This window comes from Alosa pseudoharengus, unplaced genomic scaffold (genome assembly GCF_046254945.1).
Source record: "Alosa pseudoharengus isolate Yale_2024_CS ecotype anadromous, Long Island Sound unplaced genomic scaffold, YU_APseudo_1.1 YU_APseudo_1.1_scf_5, whole genome shotgun sequence".
Classification (NCBI taxonomy): Eukaryota; Metazoa; Chordata; class Actinopteri; order Clupeiformes; family Clupeidae; genus Alosa; species Alosa pseudoharengus.
The window spans coordinates 20,956,461-20,971,460 of record NW_027468837.1 but is presented as its reverse complement, the minus strand read 5'-3'; the positions used below and the strand labels follow the sequence as shown (position 1 = coordinate 20,971,460).

General features: G+C 47.5%; 1 protein-coding gene across 1 annotated transcript in view; it reads right to left on the bottom strand.

The window, feature by feature from the left end:
- camta1b (calmodulin binding transcription activator 1b) overlaps positions 1-15,000 on the bottom strand; it is a 230,175-nt gene that overhangs the window by 30,024 nt on the left and 185,151 nt on the right. The window contains exon 6 of the mRNA XM_076269177.1: positions 3,465-3,536. Within this exon, the coding sequence (XP_076125292.1) occupies positions 3,465-3,536 (72 nt within the window). The remainder of the gene's footprint in view (positions 1-3,464; positions 3,537-15,000) is intronic.

Genomic DNA, 15,000 nt, shown 5'->3' with positions numbered 1-15,000 from the left:
AGCAGAGGCAACTGTGATGTTTTTCATCTGTTTCTTTTTAGTTCGGCGGCACACAGCTGCAGCAGTCGGCGGCCCTCTTCCTCTCTCTCTCTCTCTCTGTCCCCTCCAGAGACCGAAGCTGTTCCAGCCGACAGCCCACAGAACCAGAACAAACTAGACCGGAGCCAGCACTCAGCAGCTAACTCCAACATCCCTTGCAGGACTGGTGTTTGAAGCTAGGTCTTCTATTTGAGTCGCAATTAAACATTAGCTGTAATTAGCCACAAAATTAGCAACGAGAGCTCTTTGAACAATTCTATTGTTAGAGAGGAGAAAGGTTTGGAGAGTCGGCAACTCGGCATCACTCTGAGCCTGACTTCCCCTTGTCTGGCAGGGGAAAGGTAGCTGGACATAAGCCATAGTTGATATGAGTCACTGCATGACCCATTGACCAGTAGGAAAGAAACCACTCATGGTATAAAAAAGTATCCTACAGTTTGTGCAGTGTGGTTAAGTGAAATAAGTGCTCATGTTTTTAAAGAATAACTGAAAGTAGGCTATATTGCCCAGCCTTTTGGTAAACAGCAATCATGTTTGCTGTCACGGTGTCTTCAGAATTCATCCGAGAGCACTGAGCCCTGCTGTCTAGGAGGAGCCGATAGCCTACAACAAATAAACAACTCGGCCTGCGTGTATGTGGCTGAGGCTCTATGTGAGTAGCCTCAGGGTGCTCCTGGAAGGCCAGAGGCAACAATGAAAAAGAATTACACGTATGCCAAGCAGCCGGATCCAGTTTCAGTAACGACGAGAAAAACACTCACACACAGGATACTGTCTGGGCGAAGCTAATGACATAGGATACAAAGCTCACGCGCAAGATCAGCCAACTGTCAGGAACAGGAAGATGGACAAATATGTTGGGAAGCCAATGTCACATACATATTAGTGAGTGTTTAAATTCTGGTTAGAGCATACAAATATTGATATACAAAAATGCTAGGCCTATATCAAGTTGCAAATAAGTGAGTGTGAACATTTATTCAACCTTTCTTTTCTTTGGAATCTGACCCCGTTATCCTGCTTTTTCTGTGTGTTTCTCAAGGTCTGCCATGTTTGTTTACTTGTTGTGTAAGGCTGTGGCTATGGAATTGATTTACCATTTTCTATACATTCTAGGCTGCTGCAATCCTGCAGATTGGAGATCATTTGTGCTGCCTGAGGCTGAAGCGCCCCTTCAAGTGTGTGTTCCAGGGCAGAAAGGTTTCCAGGAGTTTGATGCTGCTGTCCACTTGCAGTGGCGTGATGTGGACGCGCTATGGGGGAAAATTCATTGGGGCGTGTGCGTTGAGAGGTAGAAAGTTTTCGGGGTCGTGACAGCGAGAGAAAGTTTTTCAGTGCTGGCCTCTCATTGGGATGTGGGAGAACTCTCCGCCACAATCCATCATTTCAGCCAACGTGTCCAGAGCGGGGAAAGCCTCCGCCGCGCAACCGAAAAGTGATTAATCAGTGAACGCACCGGACTCTCAGGGATTCATTTTTTTCACCTCCTTCTGGAGGATCCATCCAACCCCTCCTTCTTTCTGTATCCTCTCTTTATTGCACTTTTTCTTCTCTTTTCTTCGTTTCTGTTTTCTCCCCTCGGTTGGCCTCTCTCCGGAGGTGCCTCTTATTGTGACTTATTGTTATTGCGTGTTTATTACATCAACGGACTCCGTGGGCAAACGCAAAATGGGACCACGGTGCAACAATGTGAAAAAGAACCTAATTACTGTCATTCCTGTCACCAGAGTCGTTAACTATGTAGCGGGGCGCCGAGATAGACGAGCACTTTTCCTCTAGTCACCGTGCTTCATTACGTTACAGCAGCCAAGCCCGTGGTGCCGCTGTGATGAAAGCCAAAGTCTATCGCTCTTTCCGAGCGTTTGTTATTAACCTTTGGTTTTGTGTTTCCCATCTTGGTGGTTAGCGAGATGACAAAAACCTGACAACTGCAACTAGACTGTTTGCGGTAAACCTCAAACAATACACAAAGCTTCGAGGAAGGACCTCCACGAATACATTTAGCGCTTTTCGGAATATATTTAGATTCGGTGTGCACATAAACATGTTGCCGCTCCCCTGGGCTCAGTCTACCAACTGTGAATGAAAGAAACGGCGCCAGCTGTTTGATGGTGCCGGCACTGTCAGCCTTTATTTTTCCGTTGCTGTTTCCTCTGCGTCTCTCCAACTTCCCTTAACACTGAGGCGGAGAGGGAATCTGCACACGTCGCGTGAGCGCAGAGAACAGCAGGGAAACGGGAGACGTCTGGCTGAATGAGAGATTTCCCTCTCCCCCCCCCCCCACCCCCTCAATTCCTTCATTACTCAGAATCCCTCCTTTCCCATCACGCTCCATCATCATTGGGAATTTTCCCGGTTAACCGGATAAAGACGCTGCTTATGCAGCCTATGGCCTAAATCCACAGACACTCTTCCTTCGTCTCTCTTCCACCCTTTTCTTTCTCTCTCTTTCTTTCTCTCTCTCTCTCTCTCTATTCTCTCTCTGACCCCCCTCTTCTCTTGCTGTCTCGTCCCCGTCCCCTCTCTCCTTCCTCCTTTACACCTCTGTTGATTAGACATCTCTCATCTGGGCCCTGAGATGAGATGAGGAGTCTTTCATCTGCTGTTGCTCTGAGTGACTTGTGCACTTGACTGGCAATTTACTCTGGCAAACATGTTTACTCTCTTCCCGTCTCAACCGTTTCTCCATGCCGGCGCCAGACGCGGAGCGAGGGAAGGGAAGGGAGGGGAGGACGGACAGCCCTGGGTGAGTGGCCGCTCCGGATGAGAGGGGCGATGAAGAGAGAGGGGGCAGCGGACGGACAGAACTCAAGGAGGTAAAACACACGCGAGCAGCCGTGTGTTTTCTTCACAAGAAAACATGCGTTTACGCGTCAGAATGCATGTGGCTGATTGCATCAGGGTTGCGATGCTGAAAAAAGCACCATCTCTCTTTGAAAGAGCAAGAGAGAGAGAGAGAGAGAGAGAGAGAGAGAGACGTCGTTGGGCGAAGGTGGACAGTCGACAGGGGTCAACACACAACCACAGACAGTTGAGCGCCCATTTCAACACACGACATTGTTATGATTTTTTTGTGTGTGCTTTTTTTTTGTTTTGCTCTGAGCCTCACAGACAGCATCTGATCCTATGGCACACGCACGGCATGACATGACTCTGTCAGCCCCACTCAGCTGGTGCGAAGAATCAGCCTTTTTCCGGGCTGTCATGTCGCTTTCTTTATCGAGCGTCAAAAGAAAGGGAAAAAACACACAATATCACACATCCCTCCTTCTGCACAGCCCCTGTGGAGAATGGACCACAGAGGGGGAGCTCATAGAGAGAGAGAGAGAGAGAGGGAGAAAGCGAGAGAGAGAGAGAGAGAGAGAGAGAGAGAGAGAGAGGGAGAGACAGAGCTGTGATAACGGAGGCACTCGGAGGAGACTCACCTGCAGCAGCCAGTAGCACCGACGGTGGAAGGTGGGGATGATGGAGGAGTGGACATAGCATCCGTACAGGCACTGGAGGAGACACAAGACACAGACACAGCGAGATGATGAGCCAATTGAAACACACGTTCACACAAATACACTACACTTATATTACAGACATACATTACTGTAGATCGTATGTAAAATTGCTGTTGGAAGTGTTTGCATAAATTACATGCAGCCTTGTATGCTGTTACTCATACTCTATTTACACAGATTAGTGTTATTTACCCACCCACACATTATAAACACACATTAACATTGCACGTTTGCTTAATCACAAGCACAAACACAAAGTTTCATCACAATTCTTGTGTGTGACAACCAGTAGCTTCTCGTTAACGGCCAAGTCAGATCCTTCATTTTCACATTGCCCAGAGACTGAAATGCAGGCTTTTTCCTGCAGTGGATAGTTGTGCTGCTGCTTGAGGTCAAGCGTTTGCGACCCATGCGGAACTCCCTGCCCACGTCCAGACCGGCACCCAGCTCTAGCAGAGAGCTCTGCGTGGCGCCAGGTCTGACTCCTCTCCCCCCGAGACAGTCGCTCACTCCCAGTTTCCGCCCCTTCCCTTCCCAGCCTGCTCTCTCCGCCATGCATAGTCAATGAAAAACAGGTTGAAACAAATATTACTTATGGGAATAGACTATATGGGAAACTGGAAATTGGACTGTGAAAGTGGAAGCCAGAAATCTCCATCTTTCAGGAATTCATGCAATCCGCAGGGGTGTACTGTTTCAGGCTGCCTGCCTCATATCTGATGATTTGGCAGGGGAGAGAGACGACACACAAAACCCAATGTGACTGGATGCAGAGCACACACACACATACACACACAAAAACATACACAAGCACACAAACATTCACAAGCACATACGCACACACACACCAGTAGTCACACATTTTGTAGGTATAAATGTCAACAAACATATAAATGAAAAACAATTGCCTGAGTAAACCTAAACAACTAAATGTTTTTGTTGGCAAAGGATTCAGACCAAAATCCAAAGCTAGTCCAGTATACTGCGCAACACCTGTTGTGTATTTTCTTAGGATTTTGAGGATCTGACAAAGAAGATGCCATTCGTGCTACTGATAATTACTTAGCTGCTGTGGCTGATAATTCTTCTGTAAAGCAAGTGCCCCTCTCTTCGGAATCCTGAATGGAAATTAGAGTTAATGCAGGGGAGGATGATTCTATAAGCGTCAAATTACAATCAGCTGGATAACTCTGTTAGAACTCCGTCAGTGAAGCAATTGGTAACCATGTTTTCTTCAGTTGGATGTGCTATAATATGAACTTCAGCCAGATGGAATGAGCCCCTCAGGTCTTGGAGAGGATTCATATGCTTACAACACACACACACACTGTGATCTTGTGGCCAAGATCATGCAAGTGTCCTTGCAAACATGCACTCAACTAAATTACACACACAGTGCAGCTGTGTGCATTCATGCATAGTACACAAGGACAACAACAATCACACGAGTAAACACTTACACAGATAAAACTCTCTCTCACACACACACACAGACACACAAATAAAACACACACACATGCCCCCCCCCCCCCCACACACACACACAGGTGCCATAAGCTGCCATGTCAGGCTAGTGGACAGGTGTTGGTGTTCCAGCTGACAGAGTAAGCCTCTCCAGCTGCACAGAGCGTGAAATATAAACATGCTTTCATGGTGTGCTGCCTCTGTTTATCCCATAATGTGGATCACACACTCCGCGTAGTACCTACCCAACGCACAAACATACACATAAACATACATACATACACATCCCCTACGCACTTATGTACACAAACACAAACACACACACACACACACACACACACACACACACACACACACACACACACACACACATACAGGCTCTGATGCAAACATATATACAATATATAAGAGCAGACACACACCCACACATTTAAATATGCAAACAAACACATATAAATGCTTACACCCAGACACACACACACGCATGCAAGCACACACAGACAGGGCATAAAATAACTACTACACACAAACTGAACAACACGAGTGTAAATGATGCAGATCGCATTAGCTTAGAGACCACATTGGTGTTTTTCGCACACACAGGCGGTCTCTGTCTGTCTGTCTCTCCCCACACACACACACACACACACACACAAACACACACACAGCGAGCTGCAATTTTCACCTCAGACTAAATGCCAGCACACATTTAGTACACAGAAGAGGACCAATCTGTGTAATGACTCTTCAGCGGCTGAAGCGGCCGCGACACCGGGCCACGCGGCGCCCAGCACCCGCAGCCGCGGCGTCGGGCGAGCGAGTTGGTGGGATGTTGGGGATGTTTTGTAACAGCGTGATTAAGAAATGACAGCGTCAGAGGCCATTATTCGCCCGTCTGGGGCTGAAACAGATGCCGGCGCCGCGCACGCTGGGCTATTAAAGTGTAATTACATTCACACGATTAGATCAGCGCCTGTGCGGTGTCTGAGAAGCGCTCCCACGCACAGTAATCACGCCGGATGCACCGCCGCGCTCGCCCAAACCAAGGTGCCTTTCAGGAGCCCCCTAGCATGCCAACACACACACACACACACACACACACACACACACACACACACACACACACACATACACACATGTGCACACACACAGACAAACACACATATGCATGCAGACACACACACACACACACACACACACACACACACACACACACACACACACACACACACACACACACATGCCAGCAGAGCTTGCAGCTGGTGAGGCGTGCAGAGACAAACTACATTCCAACACAACACATGCAGGCTAACCCCCCCCCCCCCCCACTCCACTCTAGGCTGATCCGTGTGCCGTTATCTGCTGCTGTGCTCTGCCAGTTATGTTCAAAATGGGGTGGACGGTGACGTACGCCGTGGCTGTGCAGAATTATGAGTGTACTGATGGTAATGATAATAATAGTGGTGTAATGGATTTGGGGGGGAATGTAGTGTTTTGTTGACGGTAATGGTGTTTAGCTGGGCTAGCTTTTGGTGAGTCAAGCGGGGAGCCTCAGTTTGGCTGTCACCTCTACACATCTCAGGACAGGAGATGGTAGAGAGAGAGAGAGAGAGAGAGAGAGAGAGAAAGAGGGAGAGAGAGGGTGAAAGAGAGAGAGGGAGGGAGGGAGAGAGAGAGTGCTGCTTCAGCAAATGTTTTAAAGACTGAGAGGTGAGATGGAAGCTAAGGGAACGAATAAAAAAAAGAGTAAAATGAAAGAACGACAGGATGGTGATGTGACACTGAGAAAAAGAGACAGATGCAGCGGTGATGGGCTGGGCTAAAGAGAGAGAGAGAGAGAGAGAGAGAGAAAGAGAAAAAGAGGGAGAGAGGGAATGGAAGGAGAGATGGGTGATGGAGAGGGTGGGTGGGGCAGCAGGGTGGGGGGTGGAGGTTGGTTGGTCACGTCTCTCTCCCCTTGACTGAAGACACCCCGTCCGTCGATGTTGATGCCGAACTGCCGCCTCTCGGCAGCCTGCCTCTGGGCACCGAGCCAGAGGCATTACGCAGAATCCAATTCCTCCAAAGCAGCCTCAATCAGCAGGTTTTTAAGGTTAGAATTACTCTCTCTACCTCCCTCTCTCTCACTCACTCACTCACTCACTCACTCTCGCCCTCTCTTCATCTCCCTCTCTCTCTCCCCCACTCACTCTCTCCCTTTCCCTCTCTCTCTCTCTCTCTCTTTCTCCCTCTCCCACCATCTCCCTCCCCACCAAGGTTACATCAGACAGAGGGAGCAGAAGGGAGAGATTGAAAGTTTGAAGTGCGGAGGCAGAGGGGTTATATGGTGGCTTTGAGTTGCCGGAGCGCGGTTCGTCTCCAGTGCCCTGCTCAGGTGAAGATTACTTTGAGGCCTGGGACCCTCCTGATTCATTCTGCTCAATGCCCCTACACACCCATTCCAACGCCACGCTGTATGACTAACTGTGTGCTACGCTGGGACGCTGAATAGACCTCTGAGACTGCCAGGCTTCTTTATGATGAATGTAAATGAGGGACTTGCATATGAAGGGCTAAATGCTTTAGCAACATCAGCTGATCCCCAGACGCTTAAAGGGTAGATGAGCAATGACATGTCAGGTGTATTTTCAATGGTTGTCTTATACAATGATGCGCTATTATCACCACGGCTCAGTCCCTTGCTTCCCCTGTATTGTATGCTTTCTATTTTTTTCTGATCCGCTTTACACTCCTGTTAAAATGCTTTTGAAGTGTGGCAATTTGAAAGAAAGATCTTAAGCTTTTACTGAGACAAGGATATGAGGTTCATCTCAGGTAACTATGCTAACCAGCATTAATTACATTTTCAACTTTTACATTTTTTTTTTTTGTTTTGTTTTTTAAAACTTAGAGTGGGTAAGTGCATTCCTTTTGCAGGCAAGAAAATATATTTCTTCAGAAAATGCACTAGTGATAGCTGAGGTAGATTAACCCAGGTTAACACATGTTTGCTCCTGCTTCTGTGCTAATGCAGAAATATGCTTTCTTCCAATGAAGGGAATGTGGTATTTCATTCGCTTTGATAGGGAAGGCTTGTGCGATTGGTGCATGTGAATATAAAATCAATGTCTCTGCGAAAAGTTTAAATTATTGCCGGTCTTTAAGACAACCTGCCCGTGCAAAATAGGCTGTTTTCACCATCAAAATGGGACCCCTATTCTCAAACCAATTAAAGCCATAGAACTAAAATGTGGTTTGCAAAAAGAAATCTGATTGAACCAGGCAGCTTAGTTTTACTGGTATTGAATTTGCAAATACTCCAGTGTTGCTTTGACACTCTTGGCATTGCCGAATTGATCTGAGGTGGAATGGTGTTGCAGGGGACTGGCTTCATGTTTGAAAACATTCATTTGTTGTGTACAAAAGCGTGCAGCATAACAAGAATGTCAGACAATGGGAACAAAAGTACACAGTGTTCTGTTTGTGTTTCTTTCTGGCTGTTGCCCATACACTGTCAACTCACTGAACATCACTTTAACAAAAAAGAAAAAGCAGCATGTACATCTCTCTATACTAACGTCTACACTTTACCTGGGGGGCATTTGTTCCTATTGAGAACTGATTAAGATCTATGTCTGTCTATACCTCCACCTAAGCTGGACCTTTAGGACTCAGCCCTGACAGGGTCCTTTGCAGGCCCCATTAGCTGACCGGTGAACTCCAGTGCCTGCCCGGGCGGCCGGGCCCTCTGGAGGCTATTAGGAACTCTGCTGTTTGGACACACTATGGACGGTGATGGGTGGTGATGGGCCAGCTCCAGTTCCTCCACCACACAAGGGACAGTCAGGCCTGGGGCAGAATCATGTGGGCAGGAGAAAGCCTGTGGAAAGGCTGGACATGTGACAGGGCACTCAGAGGTCATGTCAACAGTGTGGATGGTTTGTCGCTATCTGTGTCCTCCACTAAGTAAGTAAAGACATATCTTTCAAATGGAAGCAAGTATGGCGGGAAAGCAAGTGCTTTTTTATGACCTTCTTGTTTCAAAGTCAGCACATTTGAAATTAAATGAGAAGAAACAACTAACAAAAACAAATAAACAGACAGTTTTTTTTAAAAAATCCAGAGGATGTTATATCACTCATGACATTTCTGTCTGCCTGTGTGATGTAGCATGTATGACATTCATGCTCTCCCCAGCATGAATCTGCATGGGTGGCTGTCAGCTTTGATCGCCTCCATCCTGGTGCATCCATCCAGTCTGGCCTATCCAGCTAGTCCTCCGCCTCCCCCACCACCTCCTCCCCTCCACACGACCCCCTCCCAGAATGCTCAGAATAAATAATGCAGGCCATCCGCCACGGGAGGAGCATGCCTTCTCTGGGTCACATGACTTATAGATGACCCCAGGGCCATTAGAAGGAGGGAGCGAGGGGGCGAGAGGGGACAAGCACAGGAAATGACACATACTTCCCGCAGGGGTGAGGAGACGTTCTCCTCCATCCACCCCCCACAATCTGCTGCCCCCCCACCCCCCCCACACACACACACACACACACATACACCTCCACCACTTCCTGGACGGACTTTCTGCTCACGGCCCCTGACCTCACCGCAGAGGAGAAACACAGCAGGAGTCCTCTCCTCTCCTCACCTCTCCTTTCCTCTTCCCTCCTTTTCTCCTCTCCTCCTCTGTGCTCTGTCATTCCATGCACGAGGCTGGATGTGGCCTGCACTTGCCCGCCCCAGGAGAGGCGGCTGGAAGAGGGTGGGGGGTGGCGAGATGAGGTGGGGGGATGGGGGGTTGGGGCTCGCGGACGGGGCTACTCCCCTCAGGAGCCACAGTGAGGGCTCGGGGAAACTCCCGACGGAGGCTCCGTGGAGCTCCTCAGTATCCATCACAGCGACTCTCGGGGCGATAGAGGGCCCGGGTGCCCCTCAGCCATAAATCACAATTAAAGCTCTCAGGGTTCTGACCCTTAAATGATCCGTCTGCAGACTAATATTCCCCCGGCAACAGGACTACAGAGATGCGAAAGAGTTTTGTGAAAAGCAAGGTGGAGAGAGAGAGAGAGAGAGAGAGAAAAGTAAGGAGCGAAAAAAGGAGGAAAGAAATAAAAGACAAAAAAGTAGGACTTCGAGCGAAATGGAAAAGGAAAGACTTGCATTGAAAATTTACAACGAGGCAGGGAGGCAAAGAGAGGGCAGAAGCGAATGATAAAGAGTGAAAGTGGTGAAAAAGTAAAGAGACAGATAGAGATTCAGAGCAGAGAAGAGAGAGAAGGGACGAGAGAAAGAGGAGAGGAGGCATATTGTTAGAAAAAAGCAGGGCCTCTTGGCAGACTTGGAGGAAGAAGAGAAAGGAGCTTCAGGTTTCCAGGCAGTAAGAGAGGAGAATGGTAAACACATTCCTTCTGGCCTAGGACTCGGGCTGATAAAAAAGAGAATACATTTGTATGCTACTGTTATTCTGGAGGGTGTGCTCGGTGTCTGCGCGCTGCTCTCTGTAAACAGGGGTCCTTCAGACCTACTTAATCTTCTGCCCAAAAATGAGGCTATGTGGAAAGAGAGAGAGAGAGAGAGAGAGATAAAGAGAGAAAGAGAGACAGTGAGAGGGAGAGAGTTAAATGAAGAGAGAGAGAGAGAGATAGATAGAGAGGGAGAATGAGGGGGGTACAGAGGAAATTACATAAAAGAACCAATGCGAAAGTGAAAAGTTTGCTTTAGACAAAAGGCACCTCCATGTTTACAGCAGGCAGGGCAATTCCAGCGAACGGGTTGGTTGCTAATGGTGACCACAGCTCTCTCTGCCACAGCATAACCAGCAGCCGTGACTCCCATCTCACCACGGGCGTCATATATCATGACATCACTGCTGGGTCAGCGTGTGTGGTTCAACAGTCAATACAACACTCTGGTCTCCATGCAATTGCAGCCAGTCTCCTCGCTCTTATGAGTCACACAGGTGTAACACTGGGTTAGAGCCAAAACACCTCAGCAACGACGTCAAGCAGAGGCCAGAGACCCGCACCTGATGAGGTAAACACACACACACACACACACACACTCTCTCTCTCTCTCTCTCTCTCTCTCTCTCTCTACAGATTCCCCTCTGTTGGTGGTGGTCCACTACATGGACTCAACTGGGCAGTTGTGCCACTGCCTACCATTTGTGCACACACAAACACACACACACACACACACACATACACACACACACACACACACACACACACACACACACACACACACACACACACACACACACACACACAAACACACACATTATTACAAACCTGGACGAGCACAAACACACACATACTAACACTAACCAACACGCTGGCTTGGCAGAGTTTTGGCTGCCTGCTGTTTAATGTCAGTCACCTCTCATTTGAATGGGTTTGCTGATTAAGTGGATGCACATGCTCACTATGGGTCCATCCACGTGTGCAGGCTTCCAGGAATAGCCACTATGGTGTTTCCAGGTAATCAGCCTGTCTAGAAAAGACGTGCTAATGCACAGTGATTCCTCAGAGCAGTGGCGGAGTGGCGTGGTGGAGATGCCTACAGTGTGTGAGGAGAGGGACCCCCTAAAGGAACACAGGATGTTTCCCCCAGAGGATATGATGGAGTTACAGGTGCAAAAGCTCTTTCATGGATGATCATATAAAAAAGTCTTGAACAGTAACACAGAAACGGGCAGAGAGAGAGAGAGAGGGAGAGAGAGAAAGAAAGAGAGAGAGAAGGAAGGAAGGAAGGACGAGAAGAGACAGGGGGCGGAGGAAAAAGCAAAGGAAATCAAAGCATGAAAATTCAAAGAAAAATCTCTGCCTTGGTTCTTTACTTTCTCACTCTCCTCTCTCTTTAACACACACACACACACACACACACACACACACACACACACACACACACACACACAGACACAAACACACACACACACACAAACACACACACACACACACACACACACACACAGACACACACACAGACACACAAACACACACACACACACACACGCACACGCACGCACGGACAGACACAAACACACACACACACACACAAACAGGCACAAACATACTCAGCCAAGTTCTCCTCTGTATCGCTCTTTCTTTCTTTCTCTCTCTCTCTCTCCTTTACCAGACACATGCATAATTAAAAACAAACACATGAATTAAATCCATCGATCTCCCTGTCGTGTATTTTTGTGCTCAGCTCAAGAGACTCCTGCAGAACAGAGACACTGGGAAATGAAAAAGCACTTAAAAAAACAAGAGTGAGAAAAAAAGAGAAAGGAGGAGGAAAAACATGCACAAAAAAAGGGAACCAACTCCTCGCTCTGCAACACAGAGGATTACATTCAATCCCTCTCAGATGAGGCATGGAGACCCGCTCCCCCTGTGCTCTCTCCTGCTTTGCATGACAATGTGCTGGCTATCTAATCAAGGCAGGACAAAGAGAAGAGAGTGCTGGTAGTGGGAGGTGTGTGTGTGTGTGTGTGTGTGTGTGTGTGTGTGTGTGTGTGTGTGTGTGTGTGTGTGTGTGTGTGTGAGAGAGAGAGTGTGTGGTGTGTGTGTGTGTGTGTTGGGGGGGGGGGGGATGCAATGACAACAACAATGTTGCGTAAAGAAAAAAACAAACAGACACAGTTGAATTTCTCCAGACAGTACTATATTCAGTGGGGCCTGTTTTTCATGCACAGTGTTTTTGCTGTCATTGAATCGTGGTTATCAGTGGTGCTGCCTCCAAACAGGCTTTCTCAGCAAAAGCCTGCTCTCCGGGTCTCGGCACTGTGGCTCCACGCATGAGCACAACTCATGGGCTGCTTGGCAGGTTCGGGGTTTTATACAGTTTGTTTCATAAATAAACAAAAAAGTGGTACGGAAACAAAAAGTGCCCACGTTACTGTGAAATATGAGATGCCAATGTAAAGCGGTTAGAAACCCTGTGGAGGTCTCAAAGTATCTCTTGGGAGCATTGTGTGTGTTTGTTTGTTTATTTATGTTTGTTTGTGTGTGTGTGTGTGTGTGTGTGTGTGTGTGTGTGTGTGTGTGTGTGTGTGTGCATGTATTTGTGTGTGTGCGTGTGTGTTTGTGTGTGTGTAAGAGAAAGAGAGTCAGTTGCGGATGATGGTTGATTAAGAGTAATCATATGATTGCATGAAATGTGCTCATTAAGCCAACACAACTAATAAAGTAATAGAGCTCAGTCTCCACCTGTTCTCATTTGTGATTTGTGCATACCTATTTACAGCACACACACACGGAGTGTGTGTATGTGTGTGTGAGAGAGAGAGAGAGAGAGAGAGAGAGAGAGAGAGAGAGAGAGAGAGAGAAAGAGAGAGAGAGAGAAGCTAGCCCAGAGGAAAAGCAGCTAGAGTGAAAAAAAACCCCAGCCAAACCCTGTCTACATGTAGGTCACATTTCACATCCAGCCTTCTTTTTTTAGCCGAAAAGGAGGGAGTGAGCAGAAGTGAGAGTGAGAGCAAAAGAGAGAGAGACAGGGTTGATGGGACACGAGTGGCGATAAACAAGACAAGAAAGACAGAGGAGAAAACTGACAGAACAAGGGATGGATAATGAATGGAGAGGTCTTGAGGGAGAGAGCAAAAAAGGAGGATGAGTGAGAATGATGGCGAATGAAGATGGGGGGAGGTATGGATGAAAGGAGAGCAGAGGGTAATTAGCACTAATGAACATGCTAATGGAGATGATCCCTTTTGTCAGGTGGAATGTGATGCAATTAGAAGGAGACCGAGCTACAGAGGGGGAAAAAAAAAGATCTGTTCACCTGTGTGTGTGTGTGTGTGTGTGTGTGTGTGTCTCTCTCTGTGTGTGTGTGTGTAAGAGAAAAGAGAGACTGTGTAATGTATGTGTGTATACCTGTGAGCGTGTGCCTACGTGAGTGTGTCTGGATTATGTATTGCTTTTGAAGTCTTCCTATCTGTCTTTATGAGTGTGTCTATATGCATTTAAATTGGTGTCCACATGAATGCACACACGATGAAAACTCCTTGAGTGTTTGCATGTGTGAATAAATACATATTCATGTGTTGCATACAAACAAAACCAGCAGGAGACCAAGAGGTGATGACACAATTTCCACCAAAGGAACTTACTGAATCAAAAATAAATTGCATTCATAAAATGTCCTCCTATGCATAAAAAAGCCAACTACCTGTCGGAATGACTGCGATTCTGAAATGGAAATTAGACTGCATGTTTTAAAATAGAGCATTCAACACTATGCATGTTGGCTATTAGGTTACACAGCTTAGAGAAGAAGTGATTTGTGTTTTACTGTCTTCCCACGTCAAATAAGCTCAGAGTCTACTGGTCCATGTACCCTCGGCAACAGGAATAAACCAACACACTCCATACAATCATCATCATCATCGGTCACTCGAAACGAGTATGACTGTCCTCTCTGTAGAGGCATCTACTTGTGGGTCTTCAGATGGCTGTAGAGGCCGATCCATAATCCACATATTTTGGTGCAGTGTGGGCCTGCCCACACTCCATACAAGACCACACATATACTCCCTAACTAACACACTCACACAAGTGCCACACTTCAACACACTCCATACAAGACCACACATATACTCCCTAACTAACACACTCACACAAGTGCCACACTCCAACACACTCTTCAGTCACCCCCACCACTCTCGAAACCAGCATCCACACACAGCAGCGTAGTAAAAGTGTGTCAGGCCGTTATGGGAGACTCCCCCCATTTTTATGGGTCTTTAATTGGATAGGGCCGAGGCTGGTCCTGGGCCCCTCTCCCTCTTAGGGGGCGCTCCTTAACGAGCCAATTATCTGCCCGTGGCCCGGCTGGCCTTTCATAAACTGTTGTTTACTCTCAATTAATTATTAACATGACGCAGTTGTGGCATGAATCAAATCACAAGAGCGGCGGGGTTATTAGGTCCCCGTGGAGCGTGCTTATTAAAATGTTACGTGTTGCGCAGCGCTTGTCAGGGGAATCACGGTGCTCTTAGCAGATAAGG